General features: G+C 41.4%; 1 protein-coding gene across 18 annotated transcripts in view; it reads left to right on the top strand.

Annotated features, from left to right (window-relative positions):
* LOC125446329 (ras/Rap GTPase-activating protein SynGAP-like) overlaps positions 1-17,982 on the top strand; it is a 746,401-nt gene that overhangs the window by 495,113 nt on the left and 233,306 nt on the right. For 15 of the 18 annotated variants that reach the window (XM_048519809.2, XM_048519810.2, XM_048519812.2 and 12 more), the window contains one exon: positions 2,236-2,437. In XM_048519809.2, the coding sequence (XP_048375766.1) occupies positions 2,236-2,437 (202 nt within the window). The remainder of the gene's footprint in view (positions 1-2,235; positions 2,438-17,982) is intronic. The other 3 variants (XM_048519826.2, XM_048519811.2, XM_048519825.2) reach the window with 1 other exon arrangement.

Raw genomic sequence — 17,982 nt, 5'->3', positions numbered from 1 at the left:
CATTCCTCTCTCCACTCCTTAGTTCATGCCACACTCCCCACCAACCACTCCACCCTGTCCAGTACCTTCCCCTGTGAACGTAAAAATGAAACACCTCCCCCATCTCCCTCTGGGGCTCTAAACAGTCCTTCCAGGTGAGATAGAGCTTCATCTGCATCTCCTCCAATCTAGTCTACTACATCTGGTGCTCCCAATGTGTTCTTCCCTACATTGGTGAGACCAATCATAGACTAGGGGACTGTTTTGCTGAGAATAATGGCCAGCCTAACCACCTGGTCACTGCCCATTTCAGATTTGAAGAAGGGTCCCAACCTGAAACGTCAACTTACCCGCTCGCCTGATGCTGCCTGACCTGCTGTGTTCCTCCAGCTACACAGTGTGTTGCCTCTGACTCCAGCATCTGCAGTTCTTGCTATCGCTGAGCAGTTGTTTCTTAACGCTCTTCTGAAATAGCCTAGTAAAGCCACTCAGTTGTCGAAATTAGGAGGTGAGCAATTAATCCTGCTTTTTCCTGTGACCTTCCACATGAAGAACAGCTTATATGTATTTGGCACTTTTCATACAGTGTCACAATCAATGAGTCCCTAAACCATGGTTATCTGTCTGCCCTTCAGATCTTACTGACATAAGGATTATGTATTCAAAGAAGAACAGGGGAGTTCTTAAATGTGTAACAGCCAACTTACTCCAACCAAAATCATGAAAATTGTTTATAATCACAATGCTATTTATAGGGCCTGTATGCCCAGCTGTTTGCTATGTCTCCCACATTATAGCAGTGACTGCACAGCAAAAGTAATTCAGTGACTGTAGTGTACTTTCAGATGTCTTGATGTTTGCAAAAGGTGCAATATAAAAAACAAGCTTTACTGTCCCATCCTGAGTGATTAGAAGTTCCACCTGGACTGATTTCCCAGTCATTTTCTTTAAGCTCAATCATGGATTTTTGACTTTCGCTGCTGTCTTTAACCACACACCGCAAAGAAATGGCCTCAAAAAAAGTGGATTCACTTGTGGTCATCAATCAAGGTTCTATAGACTCTAGAACAGTTCCTATGGATTCGAGGGTAGCTGATGTAATCTTACCATTTAAAAAAGGACATAGAGAGAAAACAGAATTCAAGACCAGTTCACCTGACATTAGTAGTGGTGAAAATGCTAGAATCCAATATAAAAGATTTAATAGTCAAGAACTTGGAAAACAGTGATGGATCAGACAGTTGACATAGATTTATGAAAGGGAAGTCATTCTTTACTAACCTACCAGAGGTTTGAGGATAAAGCTCCTTGTAAAAGATTAGCCTGTAAAATTGCTGCAGAGATCAACAGATTTCTCGACACCAATGATACCAAAGAATATGGGAATAGCGTGGGAGAATGGTGTTAAGGTAGCCGATCAGCCATGATGTGGTTGAGTGGCCGTGCTGGCCCAAGAAAGTAAAGGCCTATTCCTGCTGACATTTCCCATGTTCCTACATCTCTAAATTCTCCTATTTGGCAATTTTTCTCATTAAGATCAAATTAGATTATGTGGCAACGGAAATTAAGACTATAAACAGGCCATGAGAAGATTATCAAAAAGAACATATGAAATTCTTGAGTATATAGTAAAGCGATAGAGTCCAAAAATCAAGGAGGTTATGCTACATCTTTTATAAATAGCTGGTTAGCTGGAATATTGTGCTGTATTCTGGGCAAGGTGCATTAAGAAGGATGTCAAAGTTTTGGAGAGGGAGCAAAGGAGATTCACTGGAATGGTATCAAAGATTAGAAACTTCAGTTTTCTGGACTGGCTGAAGAATCTGTGACTGATGTTAGAGCAGAAGTCAGGAGGGATAATTTAAGCAAAGTGCACAAAAATAATCAACAGTAGATTAGGTGAATCTGTCCTTAATAGCAGAAGGGTCAATAAAACCTAGGATTATGATGACCTGCATAAAGGAAAAGGCAGTGTAGTGGCGGCAGGGCTAGGATTGTGGGGAGTGGGGTAACTGGTAGTGATTGTGAGGATTATCTTTTTGTGTGACGAATTAGGATCTGCAAAGCACTGTGTGAATGGGAATTTTAACAAGAGAACACCATGGATACTTTGAGAAGAAAGTTTAAGTCCACAGGAAAAGGAAAGGGGAAATGGGATTAATTGGCTTTTGTACAGACACAAGGGATGAATGGCTTCCTCCTGCAGCATGATTCTCAGTAATTGAATCTGATTTTTGCCCCTCTTCTCTCTGGCAGGACTTCCTCTCTGACATGGCAATGACGGAGGTTGACCGTTTTGTTGACCGTGAGCATTTAATATTTCGTGAGAATACACTGGCAACCAAGGCGATTGAAGAATACTTAAAGTTGATTGGTCAGAAATACCTCAAGGACGCAATTGGTAGGTTGGTGTACGTGATCGCTACACTCACTGCTACCGACACTCCTTTAACACAGGGTTTGTATCTGAGCTTGGTGTGTTTCACTTCTACCCATGAAGTGCAGCGGAGTCCGCCAGTCATCGCACCCAGACTGGCATGAAGATGTGATGCCAATTTGGAACCTGTGAGGGAAATGGGGAGGCAGGTGTTTAATTGCATGACTTAAGAGAGTGCTGGAATATTGCAATCATTTTCTTTTTTCAGTCATAACAGTTTTGGACAAAAATAGTGGGACATCTGACTGAATGGTAGTGGTGGTTACAGCAGCTATAATCTATAAAGGCCCAGCGGCCCGAGTTCTTGCTAATGTTAGCACCCGTAGATTCCCTTTGCCAATTTTTAAACTCAGGTATGACATTAAAAGTTGATCCCTTGTAGAATCTTAGAAGAAAACTATTCACTTCCTCAGAGTGCTGACTCTTTGAAAGAACTGTACAATTATTCCTGTTCCTCCTGCTCTATTCCTAAGTGAAATGAGATTTAAAGGGCCAATGCATTTTAAAGAGTTTTATTATTTTCTTTTTGCAAAATATTTATATCTTTCCAATATGCTGCCAACCCCTTTGCCTCCGCTTCCCAGCCAGACCACGGAGCAGGTCAGAATCAACCCTTCAACACTTCACCTATTAGCCTGGGTAGATAGTGGTCACAAGCCGGTGTACTACTGACTGCATTGAAACAAGCCTTGTTCCAATGCCCCACAACATACCCAGTAACAGGGACCTGGAGCGATTTCATGTCCCATTCTCAATCCTAACCCAACTTAGCACATTGAAACAGATGGTGGCCTTGTGGTAATACCGCTGGACTAGTAATCAGATACCCAGGCTGACATTCTGGGGACATTAATTCAAATCCAATTCCATTTGAAAATTCAGTTGATGAATTCTGAAAACATAGAACAGTACAGCACAGAACAGGCCCTTCAGCCCACAATGTTGTGCCGACCATTGATCCTCATGTATGCACCCTCAAATTTCTGTGACCATATACATGTCCAGCAGTCTCTTAAATGACCCCAATGACCTTGCTTCCACAACTGCTGCTGGCAACGCATTCCATGCTCTCACAACTCTCTGCGTAAAGAACCTGCCTCTGACATCCCCTCTATACTTTCCACCAACCAGCTTAAAACTATGACCCCTCGTGCTAGCCATTTCTGCCCTGGGAAATAGTCTCTGGCTACCAACTATATCTATGCCTCTCATTATCTTGTATACCTCAATTAGGTCCCCTCTCCTCCTCCTTTTCTCCAATGAAAAGAGACCGAGCTCAGTCAACCTCTCTTCATAAGATAAGCCCTCCAGTCCAGGCAGCATCCTGGTAAACCTCCTCTGAACCCTCTCCAAAGCATCCACATCTTTCCTATAATAGGGCGCCCAGAACTGGACGCAGTATTCCAAGTGCGGTCTAACCAAAGTTTTATAGAGCTGCAACAAGATCTCACAACTCTTAAACTCAATCCCCCTGTTAATGAAAGCCAAAACACCATATGCTTTCTTAACAACCCTGTCCACTTGGGTGGCCATTTTAAGGGATCTATGTATCTGCACACCAAGATCCCTCTGTTCCTCCACGCTGCCAAGAATCCTATCCTTAAAAACGAAAGCTAGTTGCAAACAACTATCACTGACTGTCATTAAAAACCCACCTGGTTCACTACTTCCTTAGCTGGTCTGGCCTACATGTGACTCCGGAGCAACTGCAACATGGTAGACCCTTAAATGCCCTCTGAATTGGCCTAGCAAGCCTCCGAGTTCAGAGGAAATTAGCAATAAGCAAAAATGCTGCTCTTGTCAACAATCTCCACGTTCCATGAAATAGTAAGAAAACAGAAGTTGAATTCTGCCACTTTTCAGCTTTGATCCCTCAGTCTTGCCTGTAGTGAGAATATGGGGCCCATCTCTTCCATAAAGCTCAGAGAGGTGAGAACCTCTAAACCATTAGCAAAGTTTCCAAATTTGTAATGGTTCAATGGGACTGTGGCAGGCTTGGGGTGGGGGGAGTCTGAAGAAGGCAGCAGTTAAGTTGGAAGAAAGAGTTACAAGGGAGTTTGAGGACAAAGATAAAACTAATACGTGGGAAGTAGAAAATTCTATGGGAGGTGGTGTTGTAAGCCTCAGTGTTGAGTTCTGGACATCTAATATCGAAAGGTCCGATTACAAGTCGGGCTCCGCTGTACTTCGAGTTTTTTTTAAAAATATGAAATCAGTGGTGAACCATTTCACTTCCATCACAATTAAAATGTGCTTTACTTGAAAGACCCCAACATTGAGTAGCCAAAGGTGCTGGAATTGGATAATGACAGAAGATTTCATGGGGGGTGGTCTGGAAATGGGGAGGTAGGGGTACATTGTGCTGACAAGACAACCTTCCATTAATCTCAATAGGAAAACTCATTCTATTATACAGACCAATGTTGACTTTCAAAGACAGGAGAAGAATGGGAGGAAACAACAGTTATTATTTATTTATATTGCTAACTGTTGGAATTCAGTTTAACAATTTGAAAGATACTTGAATTTGTTTTTCCCTTAATCGTTCTGTCTTTCTCCTCCTTGCTTTCTCAATCATTCTTTGACTTGATCTCCTTTATTATTTGTTCTCTCAGCCCCTCTCCACTTTCTTACTCACTCTCTCTCTTCTGTCCTTCTCCCTCCCTCCTCTCTATCTTTCTTTCTTGATGTATCGCTTGGCAGTAAGCACCCCATTCCCACTTGAGAAAGGGTGGGACAGGGTCTTTCTCTACCACAGTTGCTCTGAGCTTGGCTGTGGATGAATTAATTTGCTCTGGGCTCCTTCTCTCAGCTTCTATGAGGCAATAGTTGGCTTAACAGTGAGGCTTTCCTCATTGCAGTACTGTCTGGGTTTGAAACTTGCTTGACAGGATTTGAACTGATGTGTGACTTTGACCTCAGGGATCACCCTGATGCCTCACTCTCCATTTTAATTCATGATTTTTAATTTCTTGATATTCCCCGCATTTGTCTGTGGGTTGTTGTTTTCAAACATTGGCTTAAGACTCCACAGGTGTTTGAGCTGACATACGGTGAGAGACCATTTGTCTTCTGTTCTTCTTTGGGAGGGTGGAGAGCTATAGCGACAACTTCAGTGGAAATGATTACCACTAGAAACCACAGAAGTGGCTGGGGCTGTTGTATTTTCTGAAAGGGTTTTCTTCTCTTTTGCTTTCTGTCCTTTGTTCCTGGAAAAGGGTGGTTGGGCGGGTGGAGGGGGGGATAATTAATACTGGAGAAATTGGAAGATTCATCATAATGCCCATTAGAACATTCCCTTCAGGCACAGAATGTCTGTGAAGATATCAGAAGGTTTGCCATGGCCATAACTAGTATTTCTCATTACTCCCCCTTTTCCTTTTTGGGGCAAAAAAACAGTCAATTCAGTGCTTGCTCTTCAGTAAAACACTTTTAATGTCACATGTATGTTTTCTTTAAGCCATTAACCCTTTGAGTACTTGGTACCAATTGCAGCATTGTAATTCACCACTGAAAAGAGAAAAAAAAATTCTTTCTGTGAAAGAGCTCAGTTGGACAGGTGAATGTATCGTAAACAAATTTTGAAAGATTTACTTGCATTTTGCAAGTGCAGTCTTCACTCAGGTTATTGCCATTCTGATATGACACCAAGGTTACAAACGAGCTGGTCTAATCTTGGGCTGTTGACTGGAATCAGTGTTGAGGAATGGGGTTTGGTGTGTGGCCAAAAGTAATGACTTCAGTCTTCCCAGTATTCATCTGGAGAACGTTTCTGCTGGATTTCAGATAAATGGTCTCATAATTAAGTGATATTGTAGTATTGTAAAGAGGTGGTGAGGTAGAGCTGGGTGTTCTCAATGTACTTGGAAAAATTAACACCATATTTTTAGGTGATGTCACCAAACACAACATGTAAATGAGAAATAGGGAGGAGACAAGAATAGGTCATTTGGGTTTACCAGAGGAAACAATACAAAAAGTTATCTTGGAAAAGAAGTTACTGCTGATTACGATTACATAGAATGGATCCAGGTTGGAACAATCCCATTTAAATAGATAAGTGAAGAGGAGGTGGGGAGGATGGTGTGGTCAAACATGGTCAAGGCTTCAGACAGGTTAGGAAGGGTGAGGAGGGAAAGCTTACTTTTGTTACAATCATGTAAGCTGTCACAGATGACTGACAATTCATAACAGTGGCAGAGATGGAAAAACTGAATAGAGTGATTGAAAGATGAAATGCTGGATTAGATGGCCCTGGACTTGGGAGGCAACAATACATTCAAAGATTCCAGAAATGTTTGGAGACCAGATAGTAGTTGTCAAGGGTTGTTTTTTAAGAAAGTAGTGAAGACAACATATTTAAAGGAGGGAGCAAGATACCCAAAGAGCAAACCATTTCCAATATCAACTAACAATTGGACTATAATGGGATGTCAGGTATTTAGTAGTTTAATGGGAATAGGATCCAGGAACAGGAGGTGGATTTAGTAGGTAGGATGAGCTGAGTGAGAGCAAGTGGGGAGAAACTAAGACACAAAATTAGGATGACAGGGTAGAGAGATCTTTAAAGGACATATCAGGTCTGAACTTATACTCTTAATGGTCCTGGGGAGTGTTGCTAAACAAAGAGAACTTGGAGTGCAAGTTCACAGTTCCTTGAAAGTAAAGTTACAGGTAGACAGGATAGTGAAGGAGGAATTTGGTATGCTTGCCTTTATTGGTCAGTGCATTGAGTAAGAGGTGGGAGGTCATGTTGCAGCTATGCAGGATATCGGTTTGGCCACTATTGGAATACTGCATTCAATTCTTGTCTCCCTGCTATAGGCAAGATGTTGTGAAATTTTAAAGATTTCAGAAAAGGTTTACAAGGATGTTGATAGGCTTGGAGTGTTATACGGAGAAGCTGAAAAGACTGGGGCTAATTTCCCTGGAGCATTGGAGGCTGAGGGGTGACCTTGTAGAGGTTTGTAAAATCATGAGGGGCAGGGATAGGGTGAATGGCCAAGGTCTTTTTCCCAGGGTGGGGGAATCCAAAACTAGAGGGCATTGTCTGAGATGATTAGATTAGATTACCTACAGTGTGGCCCAACAAGTCCACACCACCCCTTGAAGCATCCCACCCAGACCCATCCCCCTATAACCCACACACCCCTGAACACTACAAGCAATTTAGCATGGCCGGTCCATCTAGCCCGCACATCTTTGTACTGTGGGAGGAAACCAGAGCACCCGGAGGAAAGCCACGCAGACACGGGGAGAATGTGCAAACTCCGCACAGTCGCCTGAGGCTGGAATCAAACCCGGGTCCCTGGCACTGTGAGGCTGCAGTGCTAACCACTGAGCGACCATGCTGCCCCTAAAATTCGTCATTGGGCGTTTCAGTGTCTCAGGAATCGTTCTTCAATTTAGATGTGGAAACAGTGGCCCAGCAAATCCACACTTGGTACCAATCCTCAAAGCATCCCACCCAGACCCATTCCCTTATAACCCACCTAACCCACACATCCCTGAACACTATGGGCAATTTAGCATGGCCAATCCACCTCACCTGCACATCTTTGGACCGTGGGAGGAAACCCACACAAACATAGGGAGAATGTGTAAACTCAGCACAGTCAGTCATCCAAGGCTTGAATCGAATCCGGGTCCCTGGCACTGTAAGGCAGCAGTGCTAACCACTGAGCCACCATGCCACCTTTTCTTTTTGCCCCCCTGACCTCCAACAAGTACAAGAAGGAAAAAGTTTAAAAGGGACTTCTGGGGCAACCTTTTGACACAGAGGGTGGTGCATGTATGAAATGGGCTGCCAGAGGAAGTGGTGGAGGCTGATACACTTACAATGTTTAAAAGGCATCTAGATGGGTATATGAATAGGAAGGATTTAGAAGGATATGGATCAAATGCTGGCAAATGGGACTAGATTAATTTATGATATCTGATTGGTATGGACAAGTTGGACCAAGGGTGTTTCCGTGATTTACAGCTTTATGACTCTCTATTTGGTCTGGTGATCTAATGGAGGATCAGAAGCTGCAGAGATAACTAATTGTAATGTCTTGATCTATGTCACAATGAGCTCCAAGTTTCTTGTACTTGTTTGAGGTCAGGGAGGGGTGCAAAAAAGAGGGATCATGAAAATGATTTTCAGAGCAAAGAAAATTCCAGGCATTATCTGTTCTGTTTAGGCAAACAGGAACAGAAAGCAGTAGTGTTTTAAGTGGATCACATCTGGCTGTTGTCTACTGTACCTCTGCAAGGTGCAGACATTTTGGAAACAGAGGGTGTGAGGTGGTTGTCCAAGAAAGAGAGCACTGGCTCTGGTGGGAATTAGGGCAAAAGTAGAGAACATGTATGATTGAGTATGTAGAGATGTAATATAGCAAACAGAGGGCTGAAAGTTAGACATTTAGGATTTTGAAAATTTAGTTGGAATTAGCAGATAGGTTTTTTTTGAAGAATAGATACATAGGGTGGGATGATGTTTTGAAGGAGAATATGGGGTGGTGAGTGATATAAGGAAGTTAAGAAATGGCCTTATTTATAATTGATTAGAAGTTAACCTCCTGGATACTCATGAGCACACTCAGAAGAAAAATCATGAGGTATAAAAAAAATTTTTCGTCACTCTTGCTTGTTATTTGAAAGTAGGAGATAGGGGAGAGAGGCTGTCTGAGATTGAAGAATTGGTTATTGAGGAGTCTATTGGCATTCTAATTGGCCATGCATGTGATGGTGAACAACAGCAGAAGTAGGGGTTACAAATCATATGACTCCAGGGATACATCCAGAGTTGGCCAGCCTTAAACAGAAATCAAACTGTCTGCTTCTTTTCACATGGAGTTTAGGCTGTATTCCCAACTCAGCCACGAGCACCCATCCTGTGGATCAGGTCCTAAGGTCCTATTGCTTTATAGCTAAAGTTCTCCAGTCTATGCTTTGACACATTCTTGTTTCTCTTACAAAGAACTAGCTGCAGGTCACTGGAAGGCCTCAAAGGGTTAATCAGTTTCCATTTCTCATAAGGATTGTTTAGGATTGGTAATATTTGTCTTGTGATGATGGCCTGTGCTGAATAGTAGTCTGTCAACGAGAGCAGAGCAGTTTGAATAACTGTTGTTCACGTCTCACTAGTTGCCACTTCCAGCAGACTGCTATCATCTTGTTTAGGCTGTAAAGGCAAATGCAACTCTCTCTACTGGCACAAAGTAAATATTGCAAAATTTCATTTCAGAGCATGGGTCCAATTTAGCTCAATTGGCTGGAATGGCAAGCTTGCAATGCAGAGCGAGAGTTCGATCCATCCATCAGCTGAGGTTGTCATGAAAGAATCTCCTTTTTAACCTCACCCCTCACCTGAAGTATGGTGACCCTGGGTTAAACCACCACTGGTTGCCTCCTTCTCCTAAAAGTAGCCACGTGGTCTAATATGGCAATGTAACCTTCACAATTTAACCTCCTGCATGTTGCTTAAAATAATCTGTCCTCAGATCTCAGCACTTACGGAGTTTACCCCCAGGCCTCGGCACAGGCATGGTGAAGTGAGTGACCTCCTCTGTGCTGCAGGATACACACACTAGTTAATGAAAATTAAGTACAGGCTATCCTTTTGTTTTGCTTTCCCCCTCTCCTAAATCACGTTGCTTACTTGTCCTTCTCTGCAAACCATTGAAGACATTCGTCATTCCATGTCTTGGCATTTGGTGATCTCAGGTTTTCTTTTTTGGCAAAGATTAAAGATGTTCCATCCTCCCCAATGTAAGACAGAGCTGTAGTGCCACCAGAGCCAGTCAGGGAAATCAACGACCCAAAATACTGTATGATACTAGACACAAAGGGCCCCAGTTTGATTGCAAAATCTAAGCTGAAATTTCAGTCAGTACCACAGATGTACTACAATTGCTTTAATGGTGTTAATCATTGTTCTGACTTGGAACTCTCACCTCTGAGTCAGTAGGATCAAGTGTTCAAGTTACACCTAAAGACAGTTCATCACCATCAAGGCTAATACTCAATTCAATATTGAGAGAATACTGCATTGTCGGAAGGGCGACCTTTTGGTTGAGATGTTAAATCAAAATCCCATGTGCCATTGCAGGTGGATTTAAAATATTCTACAGCTAACATTTTGAAGATGAGTGTGGGATTCTCCCCCAGTGAACAGCATATGTAACCCAATCAGTATTGCACTGTTGTTTGTGGAACCTTGCTCTGTAGCCCATTTGCGGCAGAGGGAGGTGAGCATCTTAAATGGAGAAAGAGAGAAACAAGAAATTCAATTCTGTATTTTGATCGGAAGTTCTATCTTTCATTTCCCCTTGCCCACGCTAACTGAAAGATGAGTAGAATTCCTGCTCACTCTTCGTTGGAGTCACTGCCGAAAATGCTCTGCTCTCGTGATCATGTAGCAAGTGTGTTAGTCTCAATATCTCTTGTAGTGATTTGTCTGGGATTATGTAATGAGACGGCCTGTATGTGTATTGTTGTTAGTGTGCATGCCTGTATGCATTTGCGTGCATTTTGAGTTGATGCCCTTGTGCCTCTCAAAATTCCCATGAGATACTAGTGCATCCTCCGTCGGCACATCTGAGTGTTAGACGAGGTAGTGTTGATGGTGGAAACCACTGCAGATGTACTGGATTCTGGGAAGGCTTTTTTTTTAATTGAAGAATGACCGAATGCTATAAGGATGTTCACGGACTTAGCAAAATTACTAGAAAATCTTGGCTTTATATCAATTTGAAATTCTAATGGCAAAATGACTTATGTCCCTTTTGCAGAGAGGTAAATCTGCTTCTGTTTTAAGCACAAGAAAATACAAAACACAAAACGGTTAAGAATTTTGCGTAACATGGTGGCCCATTATTCGCAGACCTGTTTTAGATGACCTGGTGCTTTTTAGCTGTTCGGACAGCTTTCCTCAGTGATGTATACTGGTCACCTTGAGGGTCCTCTCTGACAAGGGGAGCAATGTTGTATTCTCTACTTTTGGCTCCTTTTTCTATCCTATTAACTTTTTTGATTGTTTTCAAAGAATTTTCCTTTGAATAATTCTCTAAATCAGAGCTGTGTGGCCTGTTTTTTGCTTGTTTTCTTTCAAGAAGGCCATTCAACCTTTCAAAAATTTACTTCCTCCCACAGGCTGTGTATAACAAACATCATAAATGTAAAAGCTTGTCGTCTTTTTGGTTCTGCTCTACAGTGTACTGTGATGACACACATCTGGTTTAAATCCATGTTTCCATAAATTTCTTAACATTTCTTAAGCTGGTCATACTAACCCAATCTTGGTGTTCTGATTTAGGATCTAACCATCAGTGAGGCAACAGCGCTTGGAACAGCGCTTTCCCAAAAGCTTCTGGTCCCATGTTATTCAAAACAAGACACACCAGCGAGTAAGAAATATAAGTGCAGATAGAACTGAGATCCTGGACAATGTTGGCTGGTACCAGCAGTCCTGGTTCAGAAACAGCCTTGTGGATTACTTGATCCATTCTAATTCCCCACCACCCCTCCTCCACACCTCCAAGCTGGTGAGCGAGGAAAATAACCATGGGCAAGTCTGCAACAAGCATAAAGTCCACACAGACCCTTCCATGATCCCAGGGCAACCAGGATACTATCAGTCCATTAAACTCTCTACTTCAGATTACAGTGCAATTCAGCAGTGAAACTGGCAAACATTAATAGATTTCAGGATGTTAAGGATAATAGAATCATAGCATGTTGATGGAGTTAAGCTACAACCAGTGTCTGACTGGTGAAACAGGCCTCAGGGTAGACTAGCATTCTTGTATCTCTAAGCTGAAGAGTGGAATTATCTTGTCTCACATATGCTTCTTCATCCCTTTAAAAGGCTGTGTATCCTCGGAGTAACTGAAGTTTTCAAGATCAAATTGATTAGTTTTTGCTGTGCAAGAGGGATATGAAGCAAAGGACAGAAAATGGATTTTGGTAAAAGGTTTAGCATGATCTGACTGAATGGACTCTTCCCATTCCAACCTAGCAGTTTGCTTTCATTAACTCCAACAATATAATTGAGCAAAAGTAATTTTTTCTAGCAGCACAACAAACTAGTAAAAAAGCTAAAACTGATATGAGTTTGTGCTACTTAAATTGCCCTACTGACCAGCTGTATTCTTTGACATTCCCATTTCTAAATTGAGTCATGCTTTGCACTGCATTCGACAAGCTCCATATGACACTGTCTTTCTGCCTTGTGATCAAAACCTGACATCAAGACTTCATTTTACTTTTAAGATGGTAAAACAAACTACAGCACTTCATAGTATGAAACAGAATTTCTCTTTGAGGCAGTTAGGAAAGAGACTAAAGCTTTGACCAGAGAGTAGGTTTTACAAGGAAATTTCACAGCTTAGAGACCAGACATCTAGAGTTATGGAGTTATGCAGCTTGGAAACAGACCTTTGGGTCCAACTTGTTGACCAGATATTCTAAATTAATTCAGTCCCATTTAGCCCATATCCCTGTAAACCCTTCCTATTCGTATACCCATCCAGATGTTTTTTTAAATGTTGTTATGATACCAGCCTCCACCACTTCCTCTAGTAGCTCATTTGAGACATGCACCACCCACTGCATAGAAAATTTTGCCTCTCGGGTCCCTTTTAAATCTTTTTCCTCTCACCTTAAACCTATGCCCTCGAATTTTGGACTCCACCACCCTGGGAAAAAGACCTTGGCTATTGACCCTATCCATGCCCCTCACGATTTTCTAAACCTCTTAAAGTCACTCCTCAGCCTCTGAAGCTCCAGAGAAAATAGCCTCAGCCTATACCCTTTCACCCCCCAATCCTGGCAACATCTTTATAAATCTTTTTTGAAACCTTTCAAGTTTCACAACATACTTCGTATAGCAGGGAGATCAGAATTGCCCACAGTATTCAAAAAGTGGCCTAACCAATGTCCTGTAAAACCGCAACATGACCTCCAGCTCCTACTCAATGCATTGACTAATAAAGGCAAGCACACCAAATGCCTTCTCCACAATCCTATCTACCTGCTACTCCACTTTCAAGGAACTGTGATCTTCCACTCCAAGGTCTTTGTTCAACAATACACCCCAGGACCTTCCCATTAAGGATATAAGTCCTGCCCTAATTTGCCACCTAACAAAGTTTAGGGCCCTGCTTTTCACTGGTATGATGAAGAGATGCATTTTTAAAAACTAAATGGCTTTAGAAAAGCAGGAATTTCAGAATCTATTGCTTATATACATTAGAGATAGCGTCAGGACGAAAAACATTTGGATACCAGAAAAGCAGAATGAACATGAGTTAGAAAGATCTCTGATATTATTGAGGCTGAAAGAGTTACAGCACATTAAGAAAAAGTCTGCATAGCCTAGGCTTGTATTCCTTTGGTATAGAAGATCAAGAAGTGATCAAGTAGAAATGTTTAAGTTCATTAAAGAAATTGACAGGTTAAATAGAGGGTCCAGTACAAAGTGGCAGCATCTTATAGTCAGACTGCAGCTAATCAAGGGTAATGCTTTCAAAGCAGAGTGAAAATCTGTCTTCCCCAAGAAGCTATTGAGGTTGAGGTTGCATTAATGTCTCAAAGCTCAACTCAAAGGTTTTTATTAGGCGAAGACATGGAGTTGATGTATAGATGTAAGAAAGGCATGACATTAATCATGGGTGACTTTCATCTCCATATAGATTGGGATAGTCAGATCAACAAAGGAAGCTGTGAAGAAGAATTCGGTGTGATTTTGGGACATTTTTCTATAACAACTTGTTATGGATCCAGTGGGGGGGGTGGGGGCAGGCTGTTTTGAATCTAGTAATGATGCAGGTTTAATAAATGATGTCAGAGTAAAAGATTCCCTTGGAATCAGTAATCATAACATGTTAGAATTTAGCATTCAGTCTGAGCAGATAGAACTTGGATTCATGCTAATCTTAATTAAGGATAATTTCAGAGGAATAAAGACAAGGCTAGCTGGAGTGGACTGGGGAAGGAGGTTAGCAGCAAAGATACTGAGGAAAAAAGTCAGACATTAAAGAAAATAATTCATGCCTCACATTGCAGTGATGAAAAGATCTAGGAAGCATGGTGGCCCAGTGGTTCCCTCGCAGTACCAGGGACCCAGGTTTGATTCCACCCTCTGGTGACTGTCTACGTGGGTTTCTGCCGGGTGTTGCAGTTTACTCCCACAGTCAAATATGTGCGGATTAGGTGGATTGGCTGTAGGGAACATAGGCTTACAGAGAAAGAGTAGGGGGATGGGTCTGGGTGGGATGGTCTTTAGAGGGGTGGTGTGAACTTGTTGGGTCAAATGGCCTGTTTCCATTCAAGGATTCTAAGGGTAATAATCCAGCCATGGTTAACCAGGAAAAATAAGGATATCATCAGACTGGAAGAAAAAACATACAATATGGCAAAGATTAGTACTAAGATTGAGACTGGTAAAGCTTTAAAAACCAACAAAAGATAACTAAAGCACAAATCAGGAGGGAGAAAATAAAATTTGAGTGTAAACATTCAAGTTATATTAAGATGGACAGCAAGAGCTCCTTTAAATATATAAAAAGATGAAAGTCAAAGCGAATGTAGACTCTGAATGAGACTAAAAGAAATAACAATAGGAAACCAGGAAATGCCATAGGAATTGAATAAATACTTTGCGCCATTTTCACACTAAAAGATATAGATTAGAATCCCAAAATTACTAAATTCTCAAGGGGCGAAAGAAGGAGAGGGGAAAAATACAATAAATACCTCCAGAGAAAAGCGTGCTCGGGAGATTAGTGGGATTAAAGACTGATGAGTCTCCTGGACCTGATGGGATGCATCCTAGAATATTAAAGAAAATAATTAGAAAGATAATGAATAGACCGGCAGTAATCTTCCAGGAATCCTTGCATTCTGGAAAAGTTCAGAGGTCTGGAAAACTGCCAGCATAACACAACTATTGAGGGAAGGAGACATTGTCTACAATGGGGTAAATGTTTGTGTCTGTTATAAAAGATGTACAAACACAGCTTTTTAAATGCATAATATGATGAAGCAGAGTCAGCATGGCTTCATGAAAATAAAATTGTGCTCAACAAATTCACTTAGAATTCTGAGGAGGCAGCAAGCAGGCTTGATAAGGAGGCTGTGGATGTAATATAGATGTGAAGTTTCAGAAGGCATTTGCTAGGGTGCCTCACATTAGGCTATTTAAAAAGATAAGAGCCTATAGTGTTTGAGTTGGTATATTAGCATGAATCAAGAAATAACTAATTCAAAACCTGTAACTTGTGAAGTGCCATAGAAAACAGTGCTGCTGCCACAAATATTTACAATATATTAGTTACTTGAATGATAGGCATGAATGTACTGTAGCCAAATTTGCAGATGACACATAGGAATAGGTGTGAAAGTGAGTGGTGAGGATGACATAGAGTCGGCAGAGGGATATAGACAGGTTAAGTCAGTGGGCAGAAACTTGGCGGATGGAATAAAATGTGGGGAAATGCAAGGTTATGTGCTAGGGAAGGAAGAATAGAGGAGATTGATATTATTTAGATAAAGAAATACTGAAAATCTATAGGACAGAGGGAATTAGGATTCCTCATCCTTGAATCACAAAAAGCTAGCATCAATGTTCCGTGTGTAATATTTCAAAGTAATTGAAATTGAAAACTAGAGAAGTTTTGCGATAACTATACAAAGCTTAAACAGACAACAGCTGGAATTTGGCACAACACAACTTAAAGTGGCAGACAGGTGGGACAATTCCTCCCGATAGTTCAGGCGCTCCTGTGGATGCTGATGATTTGTAGTAACACTAAGTAGGTACATTCTCTACTGACACAAAAGTGATTTTGGCCCTTTATCTAAGGAAAAGTATACTAGCATTGGAGGCAATTCAGAGTAAGTTCACTAGACTGTAGAGGGACTGTCCTATGAGGAGAGTTTGAATGCTGTTTGGAACATAGAAACATCAGAGGCAACCTCATCGAAACGTACAAGGTTCTTAGAGGACTTGATGTATACAGAAAGATTCTTTTCGTTTTGTGAGAGAATGTAAAACCAACGTTCATTAATCTCAAGGAGGAGTCACACATAAAGACCGATGAGGAGGAATTTCTTCTCCAAGGCTAGTGAATCTGTGGAATTCTTTACCTCAAGAGTCTGTCAAGGCATGGTCATAAAGTATATTCAGTGTTGAGATCTATTTTTAATCAGTAACAGAATCAAGGGTTCTGCGGAAAAGGCTAAAACTGGAGTTGGGGATGATCAGATCAGCCATGATCTTGTCGAATAGTGAAGCTGAATGACCTACTTACACTCCTGTGTCTTATGATCCTATAATCCAGGCAAGAATTGTGTAACGGACTCAAAGGACTGAAGTTTCCCATTCTTACATTATTTCTCCCACAATGTCATTACTCCTTGCAACCGATACCGTCCTTTCCAACACTATACAACTTACAGTGGCAGACAGGTGGGACAATTCCTCCTGACAGTTTAGGTGCTCCTGTGGATGTTAGTGACTTGTACTAACACTAAGTAGGAATATACTGTACTGACACAAAAGTGAGATATATCAGCAAACTGTGAAGAGATTACTGTGAGTTCAACTTAGAACGTCTGAGCTACCAATCCACCATTCACTCACTCCTTGTTTTCTGAAACCTATTTACTGACTCCCCTGCCCTCCTTCAGCTAATAAATCCGGCCACACTATTTGCAAGGTCAAAACATTGGCACAACCTCACTCTGACAGTGGAGTAAGGTTTGAGCAAGATTAGCCTCCTGAATTATTTATCATCCAGTGGGCTTTAGCCAGTAATATGTGTTAGCTGCACAGGAACCCAATGGGCAGGAGAGCATTTTGGTTTCCAACCTGTTTATTCCAAAAACAGAATCAATTTTTTCATTGTTACCTTCTCCAACTCAAACTACACCTTTAAGTTCCATTACTGTTTATTCCAATGTACTACATCTGTCACAATGATATCAAATAAACAGTCTGTGACCACACCTGTTGTGGAAAGATTTGGTCCACTGACTATCTCTAAACAAAATAAGAAATCGGTCATCAGATCTGAATTACTAAGTGAATTTTTCAAAATCTTTGCAACAGTGAATTTCTCCAGGATGTTCAAAAGCTCTGAGTTTAGGGTCTCCTACAGCCCACTTCGAATGAGGTTGGTAATGAGAACCAAGCTGTGCAGCTTACTACCAGGTCTAAAGTGTATGCGCTGCTTTAGCTGGTAGGGGTTAGGAAAAAAAGAGAATTGATGATGTCAGTTGAAATTATGATGCATTGATGGGACGACAGTTTTAATTTTCATATAATTTGGAAATGGTTTAATGAGACAACGCTTAGGGAAATTTACCCTATGTTTAACTTGTCCTGTACCTGCCCTGGAAATGTTGACTTTCACTTAAGAGGCAAAAATTAGGAAAATGTAGACAATTATGCACTGATTCCAGGTAAAGGTCCTATGATTTACAAACTTGACACTCTGCACACACCATTAACTATCTCCACTTTATTGGAGTTGACTCAAGTAATTTATTTTCCACCAAGGAAAACGCCTGCATCTTTC

Source organism: Stegostoma tigrinum, chromosome 34 (genome assembly GCF_030684315.1).
Source record: "Stegostoma tigrinum isolate sSteTig4 chromosome 34, sSteTig4.hap1, whole genome shotgun sequence".
Classification (NCBI taxonomy): Eukaryota; Metazoa; Chordata; class Chondrichthyes; order Orectolobiformes; family Stegostomatidae; genus Stegostoma; species Stegostoma tigrinum.
This window is presented reverse-complemented; position numbering and strand designations above follow the sequence as displayed.